The sequence below is a fragment of the Rousettus aegyptiacus genome, unplaced genomic scaffold (genome assembly GCF_014176215.1).
Source record: "Rousettus aegyptiacus isolate mRouAeg1 unplaced genomic scaffold, mRouAeg1.p scaffold_m13_p_2, whole genome shotgun sequence".
Lineage (NCBI taxonomy): Eukaryota > Metazoa > Chordata > Mammalia > Chiroptera > Pteropodidae > Rousettus > Rousettus aegyptiacus.
The window spans coordinates 151245706-151272895 of record NW_023416295.1 but is presented as its reverse complement, the minus strand read 5'-3'; the positions used below and the strand labels follow the sequence as shown (position 1 = coordinate 151272895).

General features: G+C 36.2%; 2 protein-coding genes and 1 pseudogene across 4 annotated transcripts; 1 reads left to right on the top strand and 2 right to left on the bottom strand.

The window, feature by feature from the left end:
* Positions 1 to 623: 623 nt before the first annotated feature.
* On the bottom strand, positions 624 to 14188 carry WBP11 (WW domain binding protein 11). The gene is made up of 12 exons (XM_016140544.2): positions 14038 to 14188; positions 12651 to 12784; positions 12152 to 12183; positions 10956 to 11049; positions 8203 to 8399; positions 7140 to 7273; positions 6731 to 6930; positions 6410 to 6601; positions 4680 to 4781; positions 3966 to 4256; positions 2803 to 2985; positions 624 to 1633 (listed from the first exon to the last, which is right to left on the bottom strand). The coding sequence occupies exons 2-12, from the start codon at positions 12712 to 12714 to the stop codon at positions 1200 to 1202; spliced, it is 1923 nt and encodes a 640-aa protein (XP_015996030.1). The 5' UTR covers positions 12715 to 12784; positions 14038 to 14188; the 3' UTR covers positions 624 to 1199.
* On the top strand, positions 8492 to 8610 carry LOC118614830 (annotated as a pseudogene).
* A 2274-nt stretch (positions 14189 to 16462) lies between the features above and the next one.
* Positions 16463 to 23909, bottom strand: SMCO3 (single-pass membrane protein with coiled-coil domains 3). 3 transcript variants are annotated; one of them, XM_036237018.1, is made up of 3 exons: positions 23355 to 23909; positions 19244 to 19371; positions 16463 to 17187 (listed from the first exon to the last, which is right to left on the bottom strand). In XM_036237018.1, exon 3 carries the CDS (start codon positions 17169 to 17171, stop codon positions 16494 to 16496), a length of 678 nt encoding a protein of 225 aa, XP_036092911.1. In that variant the 5' UTR covers positions 17172 to 17187; positions 19244 to 19371; positions 23355 to 23909; the 3' UTR covers positions 16463 to 16493. The 3 variants fall into 3 exon arrangements, with proteins under 3 accessions (XP_036092911.1, XP_015996033.2, XP_036092910.1); XM_016140547.2 differs by lacking the exon at positions 19244 to 19371 and having other exon boundaries at positions 23355 to 23907; XM_036237017.1 differs by lacking the exon at positions 23355 to 23909 and having other exon boundaries at positions 19244 to 23333.
* Positions 23910 to 27190: the final 3281 nt, after the last annotated feature.

Here is a 27190-nt window from a genome sequence, read left to right as displayed (position 1 = left end):
AAATTAAGTCAGACAGAAAAAGATAAATCCCATGTGATTTCACTTATATGCACAATCTAAGGAAAACAAACTAATCAAAAATAGACTCACAAATATAGAGGACAATCTGGTGATGGGAGCAGGATTGGGTGGGGGCGAAGGGTTAAAGTACAAATTAGTGGTTGAGAGATGGCGATGGGAATGGGGAGCACACCGCAGGGGATGCACACAGCACTAATGTAATGGCTGGTTGTGGAGCCAAAGGAGATAAATGGCAGTCAGGGGGATCGTTTCAAAAACTATATGTCTAACCAAGATACTTGTAGTCTTGAAACTAATAATAAAATTTTAAAAAAACTTTGGCATTCAATAAGGACCAGTTCATAAAGCTCTGGAGAAGTCACCTTTGAGGATAAGTATTACCATGTTCCTAGCAATAAATAAAACCTCTCAATTTCTCTGAAGTTGATATAACACTGAAAGAAAATAATTATTTCTCTTCTTTCATTTTGACCACATTTTCAATAAGATTCTCATTCTGTACCATAAATGGTAGTTCCTTAAAACCCAAGTTTTAAATACATGCTTCTCTTCTGATCATAACACAGATTACCAAGTTTAGATATTATCAGGAACACGGAGGATCTTGGTGTAGAACATTTATTTATTTATTTCACGAAACAAAGTTTAGGTCAGTGGGAATTAATTTTAACCCAAGAATTGTACATTTTCTTCCCACACATCTCGCTTTGTATTAGGAAATGACATTGTAATCCATTTCACCATAGCATTACAAAATATTTACAAGAAAATATTAAAAATAATTCAAACACAAAAGGCAAGATGGGGTGAAATAAACGTTTTTCTCCAAATCTCTACTCCAGTGCCCACAGCACACAAGAGAATCAAAACAAACAGGTAACAAAGATCCCCTGATAACAAGTTTCCAAAGAACTGGAGGGGGAGAGGAAACTGGATGAAAGTGGTGGTGTGAAGGGAATGGACGTTAGCAGCACTGCCTCAGTAACCAATCTATTCTGAGCGAAAGAGCCTCTCGTATATGCAGTGAATTCCAAACAAAGCTAAACTTTAAGATAGTCCTTCAACTGAAATTAGAAAATACCCTGACAGTCAAAGTAACTCTTTTGCCTAAGTTTCCTAAGAACCTCTTTCTCCATGAACCAAAGAGGAACGGAAGTGTGCTCAGGCATCAAATGTTGTCACAGTAACCCTTCCATCTCTTTCATGAAAGCTTCATACACATCATCCTTAGTTTGTACTGAGACGGGAACAGATGGACCAGATTTGGGGGCTGCTTTGGCAAGAGGCACAGCAGAATCATCCTCTGACTTTCTTTGGGGAGCAGCACTAGCCCCTTTATTCTCCCGACGAACCCTCAGTGCGGTGGGCACGAATCGAGTAATCTCTGCCTTGGGATTAGTGATCTGTGGCTTGGCACTGATGGTTGCTGTGGCTTTCTTCTCAATGGTGGCTGCGCTTGTGTCATCCGCCTTGGGTCGCTGAATCAAGTTGGGGGGAGCACTTAAAACTCCTGGGTTTGGCAAGGGAGCCGGTGGGAAAAGCCCAGGTGGGGCGGGTCCGAGAGGAGGCACCAAAGGTGGGCGCATCATGCCAGGACGAGGCGGAGGGATACCTGATTGAAAGAGAAAACAGGCCGATGAACGAATACCCTAAGAACTAATAAAATGTAACTGAGATTAAGAATGTTAAAAACACAGGTTAACAATTTTTAAAAAATGGACAATTTACATAAAATAAACTGAAATAATGGCTGCTTGCTATTTGAAACTCAGGAACACATTCTGATAGTAAGGAATACTTTATTACGAAATAATATTCACCTTCAGTCTGTATTTTGTACTTTATAGCAGTAATGTTTTCTTCCTCTCTAAATAATGTACTGTTTTAAAATATAAAGTAAAACTGAACACACCAACTGGTTCAAATATGATTTCAAAATGGTCAAATTCAAATTTGACAGCCCAAGAGTCTATTCTAGTTGTAATGTGCAGATGCTATGAGGGCCAAGGTTGGGGGTTTGATTCCCACTCATCGCTTACTGATTTTCACACATCTCCTCTCCCTAAAACACTAACTTCATGAATAGAAAATAAGAGACTATAATTAATCACAATATGTAACTATTCCTGGAAAAGGATTCACGTCTCATTGATGGTTCAGACATACCATCATCATTTTACCAAATACTATAGTTTAATTTTCTTCAAATGACACTTTTAAGATTGAAGATAAGGTATCAAATTTTATCAAATCTAAGACACTGCTTATTATATAAACTCATAAATATTCCGTATACAACTAAGAGAGAAAAATAAAAAGTCCAAGCTGGGAAGCTTAAAAGACCCTCACATTAAACGAAGAGTCAGCGCAGTATACCAGAAATATACTTGGCTCACATAAAAAGACCACAAGGAAATTTCCTTATCTAGCATCGATAATGGGTAGAGAGGAAAAAAACTCTCCCTTGTGATTTTAAACTTTAAGTTGGTACTTATGTAGATGTATGGAATATGACTTTACAATTAGAAGTGAAAACTTAAAAAATAAAAAAATCTCAAATGGGAGAATTTAATCCAAAGTGGTCTCTGGCTGGGAGAAGTTCTTCAAGTGATAGACATAGTGCAAATACTCTATGAAAAAACTCAACTTCAATCCAGGCCAACAGCATTAAAAAAACAACATTTTAAAATACTCCATCATTTCAGGATATTGAAATGTAAAAATATGCCTTACAACAAATGAAATTTTGTAGAAAAATGTTATGGAAAGCAAAAGCTTTACCTGGTGGTGCGGGGGGAGGTAGACGTGGTGGGGGTCCCCGGGGAGGAGGGCCAGGAGGCAGACCTGGAGGTGGCCCTGGGGGAGGGCCAGGGGGTCGGCCTGGTGGTGGTCCTGGAGGTAAAAGTCGGGGTAGAGGCCCTCGGAGTCCTGGCATTCCAGGTGGTCTCAGGAATGGAGGAGCTCCTGAAGAGAAAAATAATAAGTTAATGTTAAACAAATAGATATGAAGTAGTAACTGTGGTATAAATAAAGGTTAACTCACACAAGGACTGATTTATCACTTTAACCTGAAATCAGATAACTTCAAAAACTGATTGAAACATGCAGAAGCAAAATTTATCTAACATATCTGAGCACCAGAGATAGGATACTGAATTTCTTACAGATTTCTTTTTATTTCCTAGCATTGACAAAAAGGATACTAAATCACAGTTCTCTTGGGCTGGAAACATACAAAGAGGAGATGAATTCTTAAATGGTTCCAAAATGAGCTGAAAATGGACTATAAAGTAAAGTACTTCAAGGATCTCCTGAAACTCTAAGATAAAGACAGGACCACCGAGAATGACATAAGATAGGTAATTTTGCTCTGCACCACCAAGAAAAAGATAAATTCAATCGAGAAAATTTAATTGGCTGACTGTAGAAGGAATAAAATCATAAAGAACCAAGATGTTCTATATGTTGTTTCAATTGTAAAAAAACACTTTTTATACTTTTAAACCTAATTAACTGATTACTTTTGTCTCTAACTATAAAGATTACACTGACATCCAATAATCCCCAAACCAAAGAGGATACGAGATAGTATTTACTGTATCTTAGTCCCATTGACTCCCAATTTAGAACTGGGTTAACCTGTTATATTAAAAAGTAGTACTAAAGAAACTCTTGGTTACTAAATACTCCAGTTTCTGCCTGCTAGAATCAGAACTGAAGAATGTTGAAAAATGAAGATCTTGAGAAAAAAGATGGCTGTCAGGTGTAATATGAGTTGCAAACAATGCTATAAAAATAAACTAGTTGCACTTATCCTTTGAGAACCCTTGACTTCTTAGGGAATTGCACAAAAAACATCAATACCGATGATATATATTTTTGGAATGACTTCACTCTAACCATATGCAGACTTAATTATTTATCTACAATATGTAAATGCTTACCTGGAGGTGGTCCAGGAGGAAGGCCTGTAGGTGGTCCAGGAGGCCGTAAAGGTGGAGCAGGAGGTGGTCCAAGTGGAGGTGGTCCTGGCATGGGAGGTGCTTGTATTTGAGAAGGAGGAACAGACTGTGGGGGAGCTTGTTGCTGTGAGGCAGCGGATGTGCCATCAGAAAGAGATTCCTCTTTATGCTGTTTTTGTGATTGCTTTTCCGCTTCAGAATCATCAGAATCATCTTCATCGTCATCCTCTGAAAATTCCTCTACTTCTCGTCCCTCCTCAGGTATTTCCTGACCTGAAAGAAATTTTAAACCAGGTAAATGCAGTTGATTAATTTTTTACAGGTTGTAAAAGAACGATGCCTGAAGACATATGCTTAATGAAAACTTCTTTAAAATTAACAACCAAATAGTCTTCATCAATAAAATACTTAAGATGCAGAAGAACAAATAGTATTTTATTCAACTATGCTAGTGTAACATAATGGAAGAGCCCAGGCTTTAGAAAAGGACAGACTTGGATTTAAATGCTAGTACAACCACTTACTAGCTGTAACTCTGGGGAGCTTACTTTAATGTCTCCACACTTAATTTTTTGTAAAACAAGGATTTGTTTCTCAGTTCAAGGTTGCTGGATTACTAAATAAGAAAAAAAGTATGTAAAGCAACTGGCATGAGGAAATACCAAAAGGTGATTCACTACTCTTTCCCTGCCTTACCTGCCATTCGAAGCATCATAGCTTGAAGAGGAGTCAGCTCCTTCATGTTCTTCTTTTTCTTCCTTGATTTCCCAGGCATATCTGCAAATCGTACACTCAGACCTGAGGGGCCAGAGGAGAGAGGGGTAGATTGGCATCAACAAAAATTGGTAAATACTTACTATATAACAAATAAAACCAGAATACACAAAAATGAAATGGCAGTCAAAGGCCTACTCACTAAAAGGAATCTGGCTGAAAGAATTATACAAGGAAATTCAGCCAAACGTTAAGTTACAGAAGTTTCCCGTAAAAGGGCACAGAAGATAGAATGCTGTCCAGAACTCAGGAAGCGATCATAACGTTGGTACCAAAACTAAACCACTGGCTACCATAAAATATAAGCAGATGGTATCCAACAGTTTTTTAAAAAAAGTCATAAGGTTGGTCCCAGAAATGCAAGATGGCTTAATATTAGAAAAGCGATCAATGCAATTCATGACAATAAACAACTTAAAGAAAAACTGTAACGACACCCGAACAGGTGCTTAAAAAGCATTTGTGATAAAAGCTCTTAGCTAACTAGGACCAGAGAACTTACCCTGAGGAAGGCTATTTTCTAGGTGCTTTTAAATGTCATACTAAATTGTGCACTGTCAAGAGTATTCTTAGTTGGTAAACATTTATAAGAATCTAGGCGTTCCATATGGACAGGGCTTTAGTTTTGTTTACATCCTTGGTGTCTACAAAAAATGCCTTGCGTATAGTAAAAACTCAATAAATATAAGCTGAATGAATGCTGAATCATAGGACAGCCATTTTCAAGCAAGTGTGCACTGATGAACGTGTTAAGATAAACTAGCTATCAGAAAAAGGAAAATTAGGCAAAGACCAGATAGTCCTAGAAAAAATGGAGCTGCTGTGGCTCTAATGGCTTTCTACTTTCTAGTACTAGCTCCTACATAAGGGTCCCTTATAACTTTTCATTACCAACTCTATCTACCTTTTTAACCTTTATGGTTTATAACCATGAATCTTAAGAAATAGGAGAAAAAAATTGTCACCACTATAAATACTAATATCAATACATAAATACTGTGTTGTAGGGTACAAAACCAATTCTAAAAGACGGTCTAAGACTATTGGGGGTTGACAGATTATACATTCTTGTATTGTTCAGTACCTATTACAATGCTTAAAATTTTCTTGAATATCGTAACTTTTGAATATCATAACTTTGTTAAAGAACATGTAACTAAGTTTCTAATACTCAAACACATAATATACATTATAAATATGCTTCCATTAAGTCATGACTCCACTCACAGGCATGCCTGCATTATAATTATGGTTCTAGTTCATGTAATATACCGTGAACATGTAAAATTTAAAAGGCTTCATATGTAGATATTTAAATAGACTTATTAAATAATGTAAATGTTTTTCTCAATAGTTACATGGTTATTCTTTCTTATACACACCCATGAGAGTAGTACATGTTGCTGAATAGCTATTATCTTTTTCCTCATGAGCGAATTTTATTTTTATTACATATACTGCTTAATTTTATTTCTTTACATCCACCGAGTACTTACTATGTGTCAAGAACTTCGAGTTTGTTAAAATATAAAGATGAATACAGCTCCTTTTAAGAACCTCACAATTACTTTCATAGATGCATTAATACATCAGGACCTTCAGCTTGTGTGCTATTTATTAATCAATACCATGGAACTTTCATCTGCACATACCTGACTTTTTTTCTTCATTGTTTTCTCTCTCATTATCATCGCGGTGCACAAATTCATCCCCTTCACTTTCTCCATCTGACCTGTCAGTGTCGCTGTCATCAGTACTATCATCATGCTTATCTTGATCCATGTCCTCTGGATAGCCATCATCTTCACTGGTGCTGGAAATATCATCATCATGACCCCGTTGAGCTGAAAAGAGTATGTACATGGTATCGTCATTTACCACCCAAATTCTAAGGGTGGTGAATAAGGGTTACACACAGGGCCAACATAAAAAATGATAGTGGAGAGGTTACAAAAGGAACAGTCACTTCTTACCAAGTTCTGGACTGTATAACATGTCCTCATCTCGCCGTCGAGGGGGAAGATCTAGGGCAAAGCCCACTTTACGGCCATACATTTGCAAGACTTGAGGAGGAGGTGGCCCAGGGGGAGGACCTGGAGGTTTCCTGCCAGGGGGCAAACGTGGCACACCATGTCCAAGTAGAGGAAGAATGGAAACTGCCCGAGTTGGAGGTCTGTAATGAAAATTGTACAGTAATCACATTAACTGTGATAAGACCCTTATCTGTTCTAAACAATTTTCAAGAGATTTCTTATATTTATTTCAAATGAGACACTACCTACATTCGCATTGTCTTTAATATCCCTCTGCATTAATTTTAGCACTAGATAGTCAAGAGCTGCTTTTAGTATATGCTATTTGATTATGCTACCACTTCCTTACCCATAGGCTGAGGTCTTCTTAAGGATGGAGGGTGGCTGGGCACCAGGAAGTGGAATGTCCTGGATCAAGATGTTGGAAGGAGCATGTGGCATATCTGGCAAAGGAATACTCTCTACTTCCACATGCTGGGCATTCTGAAACAGAGAGAAACTTTTGATATTAGGATAAGAGTAATCCATAAACTCAACACTAAAAATTCAACGTCAGCTGTTTCGTAAACTAATTTGCTTTCCACCTAACATAAATATCACAAAAAAACAAGGATAGCAAGCTTTATCAATACTTCTCAAATCTGTCAATAAATTGAAAAAAAAAAAAAAAAACTTATCTCCTCTAAAAGAACTAAATCCTAGCTGTTTTTCTCCCCGTTATCAACTAATTCTTTTTGGTTATGGTTTGAAATAGCTGCTATTTAGAAAAGTCCAACAATTAAAGTACCTAGTACCAAAGCCACCCTAGTTACTTTTCTAGTGATACATTATCAATTAACTTAGAAATAATATATATCCAGTGGTAGAGGTTGGGCTGAAAAATCTGTCTGCCTTTGATAAATTTCTGCCATGTATTAGCTGTATGACTGAGCAAGTTACCTTAATTTACTTTTCTGTAAAATGGGAACCATACTACCTACTTAAAAATATTGCATTCGTTTTTTATAATTTTAATTTGAGGCAAAATTACAAGGAAATGTACCAATGAGTTTTGATAAATGCACATACCTCATACTCCTTCCCAGTCAATTGCTAACACTATCCCAAGGCAAGCACTGCTACAAAGTTTTTCCTCCATAGATTAGGTTTGCTTGTTCTAAAATTTCATACAAATAGAATCATAACTATGAACGAAGCTCAGTATGTTTCTGAGATTTAAAAAATCTGGGCTGTTGCCAGTTTTTGGCTGTTACTATGTTAGCTGAGGGATTGATTAATTTCTCTTGTGCATGTTTAGTTTGACAAGAAACTGCCTAGAGGAAGAGGTTCAACACAATCAATTCTCCCATTAACAATTTTAAGAACAAGTCTAAATATAACATCTTAGTTTCTCTGAAAAGAAACTTGATTACCTTGACAGCATCAAAATATTGGCTAAGTTGAGCCCTCTTCTGTTCATACTCTACTTCTAGTTTTCTCAATTCTTTGTAAATATCTGGATTCTCTTTTTCATAGAGTCGTAGAATACGTTCAAAGGTTTCACGCAGCTTTTTACGCTTGTCTTTTAGGACCTTCTCATTTAACTGTGGCTGTTGTACTGGGTTAAACTCTGAGCAAAAAGAGCAGATTATATATAGAGTTAAACACAAAAAGGTCACTTCAATTAAGTATCAATAAACTAAGACACTTAATAAAAATCTTGTCTACAGCCATGACACCCTGAACATGCCTGATCCTGTCTGATCTCAGAAGCTAAGCAGGGTGGGGCCTGGTTAGTACTTGTATGAGAGACCACCTAGGAAGACTAGGTACTGTAGTCGTTAAAAAAAAAATCTCCTTATATGCTAACATTTTAAAGAGGGAGCTTGACACCAGATATACTCTTTAATTAAAAGAAAAAAGCTGCAACAGATATTTATTAAAATTCCACCCTTTTAGCATGGCCATTAATTTTACTTTCTTTTCTAAGAAATGTCACCTAATTGATATTATCATTGTAACAGAGATCAATTTTCACGCCCCTATGCTAATAACCTGATATAGTGAAGCTTTAGCCAGACACAGTGGGTTTACATTCTACACTGGCTCTATCATTTAATTCTGAGATCCTGGGCACTTTACTTGAATTCTCTATTAAAGCCCTGATTAAATGGGATCACAAATAAAATATCCAGTGGTATGTGGATCACCACCTGACTATTATTTTTATAATGGACTGTGTTCTTTGTGTAGCTATCATATAACCCTTTCTCTTCTCATATGTTCAACATAGGGCTTAATTGCAGGTCCTCTGCCCCAAGAGGGATGGAGCAGCATAAGACTCTCAGGCCTGCCTGGTCAATCGCACCTACCCCCTTCCACCTATCTAGCTAGTGACTAACTCAGAGATCATATGGCACATTATCCAAATTGAAATTAGATCCTTCTCTGAGATTTTTAAACATAGATGTGGGGGAGAGAAGCTCTCACAAGCAAGGAAGAAATAAACTATCTGTGGCCTTGTCGCTCAACCACCACTAATTCCACACACATATTCCACCTCCCACCCCAAGAAGTTCATTAGTAGTATGCTGAATAAAGCTAACTGACAGATGGACTAACAGACAGTCTTGATAATGACATCTGGGTTTTCGAAGCCAGATTCTCTCTGGGATTTCCCTATTTTGGGAGTCAACGTATACTTTTTTCTGCTTAAACTGGTTCATATTGAGTGTTATAAATTATACTTAAGAGTGCTGTTAAACAATGTTGCCTTCTCTTCCTTTTTTTCCTTAAGGAATAACAAATTCAATTATCTCCATCTCTAAATCCTATCAACTATTAACTAGAATACTTATTCAAAACCAGAAGGTACAGTCTTACACCATAATATTCCCTAGTGTGATTAATAAAACTGCTGAATGCCTGAGTTGTAAGCCTAGCTTTGCAACTTCTTTACAGAGACCTTGAGAAAGATACATAATTCCTCTGTGTGCTTCCTCAACTGTAAAACAGGGACAGTATCATACCTACCCAAAAAAAGTTGTGAAGATTAAATGAGAACACATGAAAAAGAAACTGGTGCACAGTGAGGTAAGAAATCAGTAAGCTTCAGTTATTACTATTATCTCCTTTTAAAACCACATAAATCAATTTAGGGTCATTTAATAGGTAACATCCTGATACTCCAGTGATAGCAATTGTCCCTACTGCAGTTTACAACAGAGGCAACAAGTGGATCAGTTACAGCTGACCTGGGAGACTTGGCATCACACAGCCTGACCCAGAACCCCTGCCCAGATTCAGCCACATCATTCCAAAGCTTGTAGTACTGCAACCACACATAACTGGATTTTTGGAACCCCATTTAATGAATCATTGGGGAGATCCACTGTACCTCTTTCACTTACTTTTTCTGGGCAAACCATAGAAACTGGGTACCTTTGTAAACTAAACTTTTTAAAAAAGAAAAACTAAAAATTCCACATTCTGATGTTAAGAAAATAGGTATTTGTGGATTGGGATAACATATACAGTGGCAGCATTGCACAGATTTTCAATAAAGCTTAGATGCAAGGAAAGATAACATGCAGTTACCTCATGTGATTCCAGTTAGGACAAAGCAGGGATAATGAATATGCATATGATGAGAGCGAATTATTCTATGAAATGTGAAAAGGAGGGGGGAGTCTTAATATGGTATTTTATAAAATGTGATTTTAAATACTTGATGATTTCTTCTATATCCTTATTAAGTGGTCAATTATCTTTGTATCTTCCCATTGGAAAAAATGGGACACTGACATACTCATGGTAGCCTAACATTTAGATTTACATGGTAGCTGCCAACATTAAAAAACAAAACAAGACAAAAACCCCACGGTTATTTTAAAAGCCAGATTTTGGTCTTCTCTAGAAAAATGAGCTGGCCAAAGTGGGCTTTCATTACCTCCTGACAAGAATTAGCTCAAGCTAAATAATGGCTACCCTCTTATTCTAGACGAGATTTTCAGTTTACAATAGCTCCCCACCAATCCATTTTGTCTTCCTGATACTAAAATTAAATCCAAGTGTCAAATGCCATCATGCCTTTCTGTTTCTCTTATGCCTGTGCTGCTTCACTCATTACTTGCCTGTGTATCATCAGACTGCTGCTGTAAAATCTAGCCTTTTAATTAATTCTTACCCATTTCATCCAATTTCTCCATGTCCCGGATAATCTGTTTGGGATCTTTCATTTTTAAAACAGCAGCTCGTACCATCATGCGTTGTTTTTTGTTCTTAGAAAAAGGAAAGAGTAGTATGTCAAAAAGCTGGACACTCATGAGTTATTTCAATTTGCTTCAAGAATCAATTTAAATTGAAGTTGAACTTCTTGATTTGATCACTTGTTTCAACCACCAAGAATACAGCTATGTAATTATCTAGTCTCAAAATTGTTTCAACTTTAGACAAAAAGGTAAATAAGTGTTATTTACTAGATATGCTTTCTGAGGCAAGTATTTTTGAGAGCTAAAGTGGATACTTAAAATATTTTAAGTCTTTTAAACAAAGGTTTTCAGCCTTTGCAGGATTTATTGCTAAATAATGCAACGAGAACATACAACAGGAAATGATTAAAAATCAGAGTTTTCTCAATGTATTAAGGAATGATCCCAAAAAGTAAATCCTTATTCTGGGGAAGCACTTTGCCACCAACTTGATAGCTACATAACCCAAAAATGAATGCACAAAGCTATTTAGCATATTTATTTTCATTCATTAATTCAGCAGCTTTTTAAAAAGCAATACATTTTATTAACTAACAAAAAAGAATTGCTTTTAAAAGTATTTATGTATCTCACTGGGAAAGGTATTCAAATAAACAGTGTCACAGTAACCCACTGGGACTCCCCTGCAAGGTTATTTAGGTAAGTTTCCAAGTACAAAAGGTGTCCAACTTACCATGGTTTGATTTAGGATTTTTTTTTTTTTTTTTGACTTTACAGTGGTGCTAAAGCCATACACATTCAGGAGAGACAGTATTTCAAATTTTGATCTTTTCCTGGGCTAGCCATATGCGGTATGATATTCTCTCATGATGTTGGGCAGCAGCAATATGATTCTGCTCAACTGTAGGGTAATGTTAGTGTTCTAAGCATGTTTAAGGTAGGCTAAGTGTATTAAACACATTTTCGACTTAATGTGTTTTCAGCTTACAATGGGATTTTTGGAATTTAGCGCCATCCTAAGTCCAGAAGCATCTATATGGTATTTTGGTTTAGTAAATAATTGGAAATGGTTTGGCAAATAATTGGAAATATTATTTTGAAATCCACTAATTCCAAATGTTAAGATGTGCCAAACAAGACTATAGATAATTTGATGCATCTGAAACCATACCTTCTTTAGTTCTCTCTTCCGGGCTTCTTTTCCTAGAGAGAGAAAATAAAACTTTCAAATCTTGAACATTATTATAGTATTTTCTCGACATGGATAATCCTTATTGTGGGATGCTGTCCTTTACACTGTAGGACATTTAGCAACATTCTTGGCCTCCACCTACTAGATGCCAGTAACATCCTTCTAATTTTGTCAAACAAAAATGTCATGAGAAATTTTTGTTTTAAGTTTCTTAAGAAATGACTAGAAACTGGAAGGAAAAAAAATGCATACCAAAAGAAACTTTAAGCCAATTCTACTTTGCAAGTCAAACAAATTAGAAATAGGGGCACAAATTTTTTTTTGCAGGTTTAAAGTTTTAATAACATGCCCACGAGAACACTGGATAACTTTATACAAGTGAGCACTGATGATGTAATTAGGACATCATGAAATAGATTTCCAATTACTTGTAATTTTTACCATTCTTCTTCACCATTCCACATTAATGGAAACTTACGGGCTTGATCTGTGGGGTTCATAAATTTCCCACTCTTGGTGGATGATGTAGATCTTCGTCCCATGTTGACAATCTGTATGATTCACTTGTTCATTAAATAAAAAAAATCTGCGTCAACATAATAATGTCCAAACCTGTAGAAAATTTTTATGAGTTTATTAGAGATTATTAAGCCAAACTGTGAACTTGCAAGATCTCAAAAGTGTTCTGGAGAATGAGTTCTGTAGTTCTTTTTATAGCTTTAGAAATAAGGATGGACCCTAAGGAAGATTACATTAAGGTGAGAAAAAGCAAGACAGGGAAATCTCTATGACTGGGCTAGCAGAGTTAACAAGATTATGTATTCCCCTGAGGATCATTAGGTCTGAAAAAGAGCCATTTTAAAAGTATGTTAATCTAGTTCTCTCCCTCTTCCTCTCTCCTTCTCTCTCTCTCTCTCTCTCTCTCTCTCTCTCTCTCTCTCTCTCGCTCTCTCTCGCTCTCTCTCGCTCTCTCTCTCTCTCTCTCTCTCTCTCACACACACACACACACACACACACACACACACACACACGCGGGGGAGGTGCAGGGCTTGATCAATGCAAAGAAATCTTTTACTAGGAAAGTTATAGGCCCGAGGTAAAATTTTTGACCATATAACTATACTTTTCCTTCTTTATGAAGATTTTTATCACACAAGTTTATTAGCTAATTCACCTCTTTCAGCCAGTGTTCAACTGCCTTGACTTCTGCTAAATGTTTCAAAGTCATTCCAAGGGCAACTAATTGACCCTGTCAGGGGTTTCCTTCTTAGAAAAACTGGGAGTGGGGGAGAAAGCGGAAGCAAGCAAAATTAGTATAAATACAAGGTCTCATATCTTTGATGGCCCGCATCTTTTTGGCCTTCCTCTCTCAATTACTCTCACTCAGGTTATTTTTTGACTCACTGAAACAATATTTTTACAGAATGAAAGAGTCTCAGTCTGCGCAAACTACTATTTTCTTGGAGCGGAGGCAAAAGAGAAATCGAGCCACAAAACTGTGGAGAGAAACTCTAAACAGCCAAAGCTCCAATGGGACGGAACCCAGATCCACCAAAGGCAACAGCAGCAGCAACCGCTGAAACCATAGCGACGGTTGACCCTTACTCGAGGTACCAACATCAAACCTGAGGCTATCTAAAAGCCAACGTGCACAAACAGGGGGCGGCGCTAACCGACCCGGAACCGCTGATCGCCGCTCCGCCCCCCCCCCCCCTCGGGGATCCCTTAGCCCGCTAGCCGGGAGACCCCAACCGCGGAAAAGAAGAGCGGGGCAGAGGGGCCTGGAGTCTCCGAGGCAACAGCGCGGGCCCCAGCAAGGGAGGGAAAAGATTAAGAATCCAATTGGAAGAATTCCGCACACTTACACTTCTGCTGGGCTCTGGGACTACGTAAAGCAACGAGGGGACAACTTTAGGCCTCCTTTACTTCGTAGGGGCCTTCACCTCTGCCTCCCGGTCAGCTACCCAGCAACCGCCATCTTGAAACCTCGCGCCCCTCCGCCATTCCTACGTCACTTCCTATCCCTGTAGGCCGACAACCTCAGCGTTTCTCCGCCCTGGAACCATAGAGATTAACTAAGAACTCCAGGACCAGAGTCTTTTCCTCTCCAACACAGTACCGGATTGGTTTGTTATGACTAGGGGCCTGCCCTCGTTGTGCAGCAAATTGATTGACATTTATGTCGACCAATAGAAATAAAACATATTAGATATTTGATTGGCTGATGGAAAGATGGACTGCTTCTTGGGCCGGAGGCATTCTAACCTCATTTCCGGGAGCTCCATTTATTTCGCCGCGCAAGGCTGCCGGATTCGACATAGCGAGGTGTGTTTCTCAGTTTCGGGCCGCCGGAATCGTGTTAATTTTTTGAAAATTTTTTTTCATGGCGTAAAATGGTGCGATCTTTTGGGAGCGTGTGTTTGAAACCTAATCCCCGAATAATACTTGCTACCGTGTTTGATGCGCTTTGCTAGCGTCATGTCCGTCCGGAAGTTCAGTACTTTATAGACAAGGAACGTTTGTAGTGTGAGTCAGTGCCCATATTAGAATCCCAGATTGCTAAACTACACGGGATTAGATTTTTGAAAATGAGGTAGGGGGATTCACGTCTTGTCAGTTTTAAAATTGCGACTGGCTAGGTTATATTGGCTTCTCATCTTTTTCCCAGCCCCAAATCTTGTATAATGTTACTATAGATACGAGATTATTCCCTTAGCTCTAGTTTTCGTCGTTCCTCTCTACTATCCGCCATTTCTCTTAAGCCTTTCTTCCCTTTGAAGGTAATTCTAAATATGTAGAATTCTGCTCTTGACACGCTTGTCCCTCTCCCCCCATCTTAATCCGAATATCCCTTATAGGAAGATATGTTAGATACAGGCCAATTCTTACTATCGATTATCAGTATTTCAAAATATGATGGAAATGCGTATTTTTAGCAGAATCGTTAAATGTGCACTTAACTGTTTAAGATTGATCCCTTACCTAAAATAAGCATTGGTTTTAGTCTGTATTTTGAGTCCCAGAAAACAATAAAAAGATCTTGTTTAAAGCTTATAAATCAAGTAATAAACAAAAATATTTCATTTTGAAGGTGAACTACATTGTGATCTTTTGCAACGAATTTAAAAAAGCAATGACAAAAAGAAAATGATTACAATTGTAAAGTTAAAATTATATCTAGCTTTTAATTTTTGAGATACGCTGAGCTTTTTAATTTTCAAGAATCAACTATAACATTCATACATCAACAGTTTAATAATTTTATAAGTGGAATCAGTCTCAATGTGGAGTTATTAGTTGGTGCAAGATTTAGGAAACAAAACACTTGTGTATCTGCAGAATTTCAGTTGAACCATTAGGCTTCCATAGCCTCTGAATTTTTCTGAAATTAGGTTATTAATGAAATGGGCTACCTAAAGCTTTATATACAATAGCAGCATCCTCTTTTCCGGTAGTATTGAAAATGGGATTTTTTTTTTTCCTGAAAACTCATAATAAATTATGACTTTCCTCTAAGTGACAAATACTTAAAAGAGTAGCCACTTCCTCTCCTTTATCCTAGATACACTTTATGCATGTATAGCTGAGATTTGCTTGTTTATTTTTTGAATTTTTCAGAGTGTTCAGACATTCACTTGAGAGAGATTTAATCATCGCACCACAGCTGGTTAGGTAGGGTTGATCGCAAATCTAGAAACAAACCTTTATCTTTTTAGTTTTAACTTTTATAAATCCATCCAGATTATTGTGTGTAATTCGTAGAAGTTTACAGAACCACTGCCTCCTTTCATTGGTGAAGTAAATTGTTAAAAACCGTATTTCAGTTTCTTCCAGTTTATGGAAAATTGGATTTATACTGATAGTCAAAATCATGGTAGTTTTTCTATTCAATTCGAAGGCCTAGGGTTCGTTTGCAGGTGAAAGTTACTAAGTATGTCCCCTTAGAACTAAATGATGTCTGAAGTAGAAATGAAAGTCTCTGCATTCAATGTAAATTTTAAGAATTGCAACTGGAAATTAGAAAAGGAAAAGGTAACCCCTATATATGCTTCCGTCCCATAGCATTTACCCTAATGTCTTGGTAGAGCAGAGTGAGAAGACATCTTGGGATATAATATTTCATCTCACAGGATCTAGCACCAACTTATCCAGGCATTCATTGTTGATGCAAAACTCTAGAGTTGTCTTAGTTTTAGCATATCTAATTCTTTTTTCCAGTTTGTTTACAGTATTTATGTTTACCTTGGAAGTTTATGGGAAATGAATCTAATCAAAGAAACAAAACACTTATGAGAGAACCAGCAGCAAATAAAGTGGCTGTTTATTTCATCTGGTGTTTCACTGTGTTGGTGACTTCGGTAATGGCATGGTGATATTTTTCTGAGGCTGACTTGAATTCCACCAGATGCTTTTCATAACTTTTGATGGCTGCTTGAAGCTGCGTTTTCTCCACTGCTCCCAGGATGGCACGGAAGATCATATCTATGCCAAGGCCAAGAACAGCAACTCCTATACTACCAAGGAGAGAAGCACCAATTTGAGCTAACACAGTGACCAACTTGTTAATTATGCCAGTTGTGATATTGGAGCCCACGAGTTTAACAGCCACTGCACTGGCTGCAGAAGTAGCTTCTCCCAGGATGACTGAAATAACCTTTTGTACTATTGCAATTTTCTCTGTTTCCCTTTCCTGAATATCTTGAAGTTTTCTATAAAGGGTTGGCTCTAGTTTATCTTTTAGTGCTTCATCAACTTTTTGCAATTCCTTTTGGATTTGCATAACAGCTTGGATGACGATATCACAGTTTTCTTTGATGGTCCCGTCTCTTTTCATTTCAATAGAGGCCAGCTTGCACCCCAAATGCATATTTAAAACCTGAATCAGCTTATTGGTGGCATTGAAGCTGTCAGATAAGCAATCAAGGAGCTGTTGGTGAAGACGGTTTACTTCTTCCCGTCTCCTTGGGTTATCTGGGTAGAGGAAATCACTATGAGCCATATTTCGAATATGATCTCTGAAAAATAAAATGGTAAATTTTCACTAAAAATTTTGAAAAGTATCTGCTGTCTGCATAGATTTGACCAGGAAATCTTTTACTTTGTGAATAGAAAAGTTGCAATATGCTATGTAAGAAATTCCTCAGAAAACTCAACAGGTTTTTCAAAATGATTATTTTTATGAAACTTTGAGTCAGTGTGTGGAAGTGTGGATAACTATGGATGTGTTAATTAAGGCATTACATTTTGTGATGGGGAGGTCCTAAATAAAAAAATATTTGTGTTTATCAAGCATCTCATTATTAATAAATAAACATGATTATTTCCAAGTAATGTTTAATAACATTTGAAATAGACTGGAGTTTGAATTGCTTAGCTCTTGATTACCAATGTTCTTTTATTTCTCTAACCTCTAGTCATCACACTGAATAGATCTACCAGATTGATTTCTCTGATATTTGGAATTAAATTGGTAGGACCAGAAGAATATTAAGATCTCTGAGTTTACAGAGCTATTAATATATAATTTTGTTTGTATATTGTCATCTTAATTTACAATATGCAAATCAGTTTATATATCTTTACAGGTAAATTATTTCTACTCTAAACCAGGGGTCTCCAATTCCTGGGTTGTGGACCAGTACCAGTCCATGGTCTGTTAGGAACTGGGCCTCACAGCAGGAAGTGAGCGGTGGGCTAGCAAGTGAAGCTTCATCTCTATTTGTAGCCACCCACCAGTGCTAGCATCACTGCCTCATCTCCACCTCAGATCATCAGACATTAGATTCCCATAGGAGTATTGGTCCCCAGTGCCAAAAAGTTTGGGGACCGCTGCTCTAAACCTAAGGGACATTTAAAGGTGAATATAACATTAGAATATTAAAAAAAACTCCTTCGATAAGAATATATAGTCAAAGTTCCTTGGATTAAAATCTCACTTGAGGAGAAAGCATGGTGCAGGAGAAAGTGTAATTATGATTCTAATTCTCCATTTGCAAAGCTTATAAATTGAATCATTTAGAATGGTCTGTATTGCATTTGGCTATTATTAAGATATGTTAGAGTTAGCATTGGAAAGAAGAAAATACCATTCCACAGAAGTAGTAGTTAGTAGGAATACACTAAAGAATGAATAAAATAAGTCTGATAGAAGCTTTCTTATGTTTGTTTGCATTTCTGGCTCAAAGTACCATACAGAGAAGAAAAAATAAGCATGTTCTGAGTTTATTTGGGTGAAAGCTTGAGCACAGTAAGGACAATGTTACTCAATGTGCTTACCCTGAGTAGCCTTACTATGTACCTGGCTCTTATATTTTTTGTTTAAACTCTTTAAGAAAAAAGGAAGAGAAAACGAAATTCTCTATCTATGTGAGATCTGGCACATTCTCTTGAGTAAACAGTGTCTTGATTAATTGGGGCTCTATTTTAGACCATGGTTCTTAGCCTAGATCTAGGAAAACTGAGAAGCATAGGATAAAGGAGTGAAGGTATTTTTCTCTCAAGAAAGTAAACATGAAAATAGCCTATCCAATCATAAAGTTATAATTTGGAAATGGAGAGGGGAACATTTTTAAAAATGGATTAGGAACATAATCATTTGTGCTGTTAAATTTAGAAAAATTCACTGGTACCTCTGGTGGAATAAACTATTATGGTCAGAAATTCATTTTTATCTTTGATTCAGATCCAGTACACACACACACCACAAATTTCCCTAAGACTACTTAGAAAATATCTTAATCCATTTAAAGAAATCATTGAGTATTTATTAGATAGTCCCCAAACACAATATTGGGTTGCAAACTGCAATTTGATAACCACAAATTTGGACTTTGATTTCTCTTTTTAGGAATTTTCCATTACCCTTTTTTCTTTTTTTGGATTCTAGTTTTCAGATCTTATCATGAAATGAACACTCCAGTTTCTGACTTTAAATTCAGATCACCAGCTACATCCTTATTCAGATATTTGGGTGAGGGGAGTCTTACTTTGAAAAAGTGGAAAATATCTCTAGCAGCTATCATATGCCATCTGAAGGCATAACTTCCAGAAAAAGTATGTGGTTCTACTTACTTCACGGTAAACAAATGGAGAATTGAAACTTCTGCCTGGATAGGAGGTTTAGTACTTCCAAGTGATCAGTTCTTTCCGAATTAATTCACTGTTTTAACACGACTTGACAAATTAATCATAAAATATATCTGAAAGACCAAATAGGTGAGACTACTTATTTTTTCAGGAAAAGTAATGATGGGACTTTTTCCTCCTCAGATATTAAAACACTATCAAAACACAATTTTCACTGCTATTGTACAGGTGAAAGAGTAGTCAGAATCATGCAACAAAAGTCTTCCAAGCAGATCCTTCTATACCTTCGATTTAATATAGAAACGTATATCCATATATAAAAATATGTGGATGTATATCTATCTATCTATCTATCTATCTATATCTATCTATCTATCTATCTATCTATCTATCTATCTATCTATCTATCATCAAGTGATCCTGGAATAATGGGCTAGTTTGAGGGGTTAAAAGTTAATGTTATTAGCATAACATGTAAAAAAATCTAATAGAAGAAAATGGATAATTTTCAAATAAATATATGGAAACCCATGGAAAAAAAGTTATATAAAATGTTGACTAACAAAGATTACCATGTTAAAAGAAAGCAAGTTGGGGAAAATTCAAGAAAAATGAAGTATGAATTTCTAAAGACTCATTATTAATAAGGAAAATGGTAATAATCTAACAACTAACTGAGCAAACGACAGACAGTAAAAGAAGATAGTAGGTAATTCATGAAAGAAAATCTTACCGGAAGTCAGACATAGTACTTTCTCAACTATAAAAATATTTTCTTTACATATTCAAGCCCTATTATACCCAGATGATCCAGACATCAATCCATAATTTTGTGCCAATAACAAGTTAGCATAAGAGATGTCATGATGTGCTCAGAATTAGTTTTCACATCTAATGAAAAAAGACTTTCTGAGTCAGCTTACCTTCCTAGCTTTCTTCCTTGGGAAAGGGCTTTGGGTGGGTTCCTTGTGCAAATATTGTCAGCAGGCCTGCTACCACACCTGCTCCAGTACTGAATAGAGTTCAAGGTTCTTTCTATTCCAACAGTGAAATACATGCTAGAGAAGTAGGTAGAGGAGAGGTGGGGCTTTAAGGTGAAACTAATGAATTATTTCTTGGACAGGTGAAATTTGAAGAGCCTGGTGAAGCAATTTAATAATTTAGTAACTACCTAATGGAATGGTGAGTGCCTAATATAAGTATGCTAGGCTCTCTAAAGCACACAGAAATGAAAAGACATGGTCCTTGCTTTCATGGACTTTCTAATCTAGTTAAGACATTTAACATTACATGTGAAGTTGAAAGTAATATGTCATTCAAAATTATAGAGAGAGGCGGTGCTTGATTTGTGCAAATTCAAGTTTTAAACAACCTACACTTTAATATCTATTGACGCTGGGTCCTTATGGAGACACTGAGTTACCCAGGGAGGGTTAATTTGCACTTAGTTTATTACTCTTAAATAATGTGCTTAACATTCATACAAGTTATCTGCCACATGGAAAACCACAGCATTTCCTCTGTTGCCCAGGACAATTTAATTCTGATTCTCAAATTGCTTACTTCACTCAGCAAAACAAAAACCCTTCAATTAATGGGAGTCAGTCACCCTTCCTAAAGAGTCTACTCATTATGTAGGCATGCCTAAGCGATATCTGATTAACAGTATATAGTACTGCACCTAAAAGTTGTTCTGGACCATATTCTTTCCTCTATCTTATTAACTTTTCAAGGGTGACTTTAAATATTGACTTTAAAATTTAATCTTTAAAAAATCATTTTAAAGACATTTTAAAAATAACTTTTAAAGATTGACGTTAGCACATAACTAAGTGGTCTGATTATCTGCACATTTTGCATGGTAACTGTGAACTTTTACACGATTTGTTTTCACATAATGGTGCTCCCTGTCAGTGTAAAATTCACTCTGGTCCGTTACCATTCACTTCTGTACTGCGGAGTTTGTGCTGTTATCTGTATTTTATTGTAGTGGCTCATGATATAGGTTCTAAAGAACTCTGGGACAGCATGATGGAGAATTTCTAGCCAGCAGGGGGAGCTCTTGGTCTCTGGCACTCCTATTTCATCTCAGCCAGTGCTGAAGCAGCAGTGTTTTCTTTTGTTTGCTGTATTTGGGCTGTAGGTGGATAAAATTGTATTTGATGAGTCTTCTTTTGCTAAAACGGAGTTTGGGAATCACATGTATTTTAACTTGTTAATTCATAATAACAAGTAAACGTTTGGAAACGCCAGTGATCAGCATGTCTTAGGAAATTCAATGGAAGCAAAGACTAGCTTCAAAGGGATTCTTACTGAATTCATGTCAATTTTGTTGAGAAGTAAACATTCAAGATTAAAGAGTATATAAAAAAAGATAGAACTTTATTGATGATTATCTACAAATTAAGGTTTATTTAGTGATACTATACAGTTGTTTTAGTTTTTCAGGAAAGGAACCACCTTGCAAAATGAAAATATTGATGATAACATATTTGAATAAAAAATCCTCAGGATACTTTTGTGAATAACAGTAGTGCATTGACTGTCAAGTGCTGTAGAAATGTAAAGAGAGAAATTAATACTGAGGTGATTAGTGGATGCTTCATGGAGAAAGTGACATGCGATATGTGCTTTGATAGATGGTAGAATTATAACATGAAGAAATTAAAAGATTTGATAAAACAAAGCATTTTAAAATATAAAGTCAATAGCACTAATATATAAACACTTTAAAATAGAGGAAGAAAAACACTCATCGACCTACCATGTTTTTATTGTTGCTGTTATTGCTTTCCAGAGCTTATTTAAATGTATAGATATTTTCACAAAGTTGTAATAATAAATACAATTTTCACCATATATTAATTTATTTAAATGCCCATACTTCTAGTTTTGTAATCATTTTATTGGTTAAATAAAATTTTCCATATGATATCTTTTTCATAATTTAATAAATCCCCAATTGTTCCACTATCATCATATTCTAATGAGAATTTTAATACACAGTCTCCCACTTCAATTATCTGAATTATTTCATCAGGATAAATTTATGGAAGAACTATATAACTAATAGAAATTAAAATTTTTTATTACTTTTGATATGTATTGCAAATTGCATTTCAATATCTTTTACACTGCCATCAAAAATAAATTTTTACAGGAGTATGTTTCAAAGTCAAAGATGTTCCTGTTAAATAATGGTGATTTGGGTAGCATAAAGTTAAATTTCAAGAAGAGTTCTTGCCTTTGTAGAAATGCATACTGAAAACATTAATGATGAAATGATGTGGTCTCTGAGATTTGCTTCCAAATCTAGAAGGGAGAGTTGATAGGGTTATTGAGGAAATAAGATAAACCTTGTTTTGATAATTTTTGAGGCTGGATTATGGATACATGGGAGTTAATTATATGAATATCTTCACTTCTGTGCATGTTTTAACTTTTCCCATAATAACAATTAAAAGAAGAAAGGAAGAGGAACAAAACATGACCCTGTCTAAGCCTCTGCGTGCTCTCTGAGGTTTTATGTTTCTCCTTGTCGTCGATTTTCCTCACTATCTGTATAGGTCCAGCTATCAAGCAAGGCTCTCTTATTTGGAAGTGTGAGAACAGGATATAGGTAAAGTCAGAGCTTACTTGAGAAACCTCTACTATATGCCTCATTGAGGCATTAAAAAAAGTAGACAATATTTCTTGCTCAAGAAGATAAGTCTATTTGGAAAGACACAGCAAATTCCCAATGATTTTTAAATAATTAATGAAGGAGCATAAATGTCGAAGACAGGAAATTTAACAATCCATGTAAACAACAGTCACACAGGTGTCATTTTATCCTTACTCCTTTCTAAAATTGCTGTCTTTACTGCTTAATCTATGACTTAATCAGTTATATAAACTGTTTATTTTCTTTCTCTGGTGTCTTCAGAGAACTAAATAATCACAAGATATGTGCCATAGGATCCTCTTAAAACAAGATGTTTTATTACTTTATTATACTATGGCTAGGATTCAAGACTGACATGTTATTTCAAATTGCCTCTAATATTGAGAAACCGAGTATTATATCAGTACTAATAGAAATATCCATATTGCTTACCTTGCTGTGTTTCCGAGTTCAGTAGTCCCAGCAGTTGTTTCGCAGTATTGCTGAAGTGCTTTTTCATCTGGTTCATCTGGATTTTTCTGATGGAATGTGATGACTTACAGGCTTTGCTAGTCTCTGCTGGGTCCCTCTGCCTGTCTGGTTTATAGCCTACTTCTGCATAGTTTAGTGTTAAGGGTGGAAAATTTTCCAGTAAACCAGCATTGAGGATTTACTTCTGATTCTGTTAACCAGGGTGTGGTAATCTGCTCAAAGATATGCTAACGGCCAACTTCTACTTCTGTAATCTGCTTGCTTGATTGATGTTAACCAGATCTGCTAACGGTCATCTTCTGCTTCTGTAATCTGTTTACTTGTTCTAGGCTTTATAAACTGCCTCTTTTGGGAGCTCGGGGCTGATTCTCTAGTGAGGAGAATCAGTCGCCGGCTGGCTAATAAAGGCTCACAATTCATCTCAATTGGCTCTGTGGGTCTTAAATTTGATCCTGCCACAACACTTAGTTTGCAGAATTCTTCTATTTCCTAGATTAATATAACATTGATGTATATTAAGTAATATAATCTGAAAGACTAATAAAGTAAAGTTTATTTTTCTGTTCTCTAATGGACTATATATTGTTGAAAATTACTATACAACTAAGCTAATTCCATTTGATAGAGTAGATGGCTCTTTGATTACACCTCTCAGATTTGGAGATCTCATCTTGTTAGCTATTCAAATATTAAGTTTCCCCTAACTTCTGTTTTCATTTTTACCTCCATCCGTTGCTGATTGCTTTGTTTAGGTTTCCAAAAGATATAAATCCAAATATATTTTCAGCCAAATGTGGATTTTTTTGTGTGCTATATTAATTTCTCTGCTTTTTATCACTATCTTTCCTGTTATCTTGGTGAATCGTCTTGATGATATAAAAAGCTTAAAGACCAATGTGACTCTTTTATCCTTAAAGCTTGGATCAGAGTCTTCCATACTTCTTCCTCTGGATTCTGTCCTAATCTCCATCAACTTCTCTACAACAAAGACACCTCAGAAGTAGGAGAAATCACTCAGCCTAGTATAATTTTGTGGAAAGATTGCAGACTTTAGAATAAGATAGTCCTGATTTTGTGTACCTGAAGTACCACTTACTAACCATGTAATACTGAGAAAATCACTTAATCTCTTTGAATATATTCATTGGTGTAATGTGGGTATGAGTACATAATTTATGGGTTGTCATAAGGATTAAATGAGATAATGCATGTAAAGCATTTGACATAGTGCCTGATATATGACAAAAAATTACTAAATGGTAGTTCTTATATTAATAGCAATAATTTCTGTTGTTATTGGGTGAGGAGAGGATACAGAACCAAGACGGTAGCTAGGAGACTTGTCAGATCTAAAGGGGCTGCCTTATTATTGTCCTAAAGAAAGGCTAAGTGGGGTACTATTTTACTCTTGTACTAGTGGGTCATTTTGTACTCAGTGTAGACTAGAACCTCACCATGTGGGGACATGGGAGAAAAAGCAAAAAGCACCTGTGGCCAGTGGATCTGAACTACGTATGGATGGATAGGAAGGATTTCTACAGACGGGTAGGGGCTGGGGTATGGAGGAGATAATATAGGTGCAGGGAACTATGATCAAAGGAGCTGGACAAAAAAAAAATTGTAGGGCATTTTTGGGGGGCAAAATTAATCCACTCTGCTGATGGTACAGGTATATATGAAAACCGAAGAGAAGGCAAGTTGTGAAACTACTTGAGCAGTTTGTAGATTGTCTTAAATGTCATGCTAGGAACTTTATTTTATTCTGTAGGTAATACTTAACCTTTAAAGTTTTTGACTGTGGGATAACATTAGGAGGTTTGGATATCAGAAAGGTCACTTTATATAAACTGGATTAGTTGGTATGGACAAGAAACATGGGTCACCAACTCCAGGGCCTACAGTAGCTGAAGATATGTAATTGAAACACTTACTGTAATACAAAAGAGTGTAGAGGGTGGATGTCCAGTCAAAAGAGGACAATTTCAGCTCTTGGTAATTTTTCTAACCAGAACCTGGGCTTAGTGCTGTCAGTTAATTTCATTTTTTTTCAATAATCTATAGAAATCAAAATTTCTATCTTTCTGTTTTTAAATTTGATAACTGATACAAATTTTACACATACATTGTACTGGTCAAACAAAACACATCTGCTGATTGGCTTTTGCCTGTGGACTGCATTTTTTTTTACCTCTGGAACTAAAAGTATTGAGACCAAATGTGAAACTATTAAAATTGTCTAGATGAGAGAGAGGAATTGGAGTAGTAGTTATGGGACTATCACAGATGGGTTACACAGAAATAAGTTCAGAGAGAATTAACAAGTCTCAGGGACAGATTTGATATGGAGAAGAGAAAATGAAAATGGATTTTGAGCCTCAACAATGAAGCAAAGGTTAAGAGGAGCAGGTGTTTTTTGAGGATACAAGTGTAGTTTGGGGGTACATTGTGTGGAAGATACTGGTGCAGTCACTTATTGAAATACCAATAGGTAGTTGAAAATGTAGACCCGATGGTCAGGAGAACTGCTGAGGCTACACTAGGAAATTTAGGAGTCATCTGGATATAGATGGCATCTGTAGTTAGTGGGACAGTCGAGATCTCCTAGGGATAAAGTATAGAAGAATATAATGATGGCCGAAGACACAGCCTTACTGAGCTTACTGACTGGAAAGCTATCGGTGGTAGAAGGAGGAAGAGAAACCTGTTAAAAAATAGATAAATGCTTAGAGAGGATATAGAAGGACCAGAGTTGTACAACATCATGGAGGCTTCAGGAAGAGAAAATTTCAAAGTAGGAAGAGGTATTTGGCAATTTTAAGTAATGCAGAGAGCTCTAGATGGTTAGGGCCAGGAAATGGGGCAATGGATTTGATAATTAGAAGTTATTGGTACCTTATAGGAAAATAATGGGGCACGAGATAAATTATAATGATGCAAAAAGTTTCTCTTTTGAGAAATTCGAGAATTGAAGGAAAGAGACAGAATCATTACTTAAAGGGAAATCAGGGTCAAACTTTTTTTTTTTTTAACTGAGTAGGGAACTGAGTATGTATGTAGTTAAAAAGAGATGGAAAATTTAAAGAGGGAGAGGTAGAGGATGAAAAATATAGCTTGGGCCACCTATTTACTAAATAAGAATATATTATTATTAAAAAGAATGTATTGTTAAAAAATTAAGGTAGTACATTTGAGGATGTTTCTAAATATTATATTTCATCTTATAGGATAATTGAATAACCTTAAACTAATTTTCCCTCTTAGTAATTCTATTTCTAATTATTACACTGCAAAGTCCAGGTAAATATAAACATTATTATTAGATAATCTGGTAGAAACAACTGTCCAATGTTAGGAAACAAAATAACCCTCTTCATGTTTGTCGCACGTGTCAATTTTTATATACCGCAAGGTCTCGCCTCTCATAAGCAACTACTCAATACTTTTGACATGATTTACCTAAAAGTAGATAAGATCAGCAAATGAAGAGTAATAGAATTTTCTTGCTTACATGAATAAGATCGAGGTAGATGATTTATTCTCATTTGTCTCCTACTGAGGTCTTATGAATAGGAGGTATTTAGAGGCTGAAAAATTGAGATGCTCTAACGTTTCACAGTGAAAAGACCATAATGCTTGTAGAAGTAGGAGGTCTGAGATGTGCTTTATTGGAGAAGAAAAGCCAGACATGTCCATTTCCCTACCATAAAGTCTTTGGCTTTCATGCACTGTAAATGAGTGCACACTCTCAAGATTGCTGTTTCACGTGATACCTAACATTAAATTTGTTGAGAATAAGA

Excerpts from the sequence above, each read along its gene's own strand:
- SMCO3 (XM_036237018.1), bottom strand. The coding sequence starts at position 17,171 with ATGGCTCATAGTGATTTCCTCTACCCAGATAACCCAAGGAGACGGGAA.
- WBP11 (XM_016140544.2), bottom strand. The coding sequence starts at position 12,714 with ATGGGACGAAGATCTACATCATCCACCAAGAGTGGGAAATTTATGAAC. Across the intron at positions 12,184-12,650 it reads GAACCCCACAGATCAAGCCC|GAAAAGAAGCCCGGAAGAGA; the intron begins GTAAGTTTCCAT and ends TTCTCTCTCTAG. Across the intron at positions 1,634-2,802 it reads ACCTCCCCCCGCACCACCAG|GTATCCCTCCGCCTCGTCCT; the intron begins GTAAAGCTTTTG and ends TCTTTCAATCAG.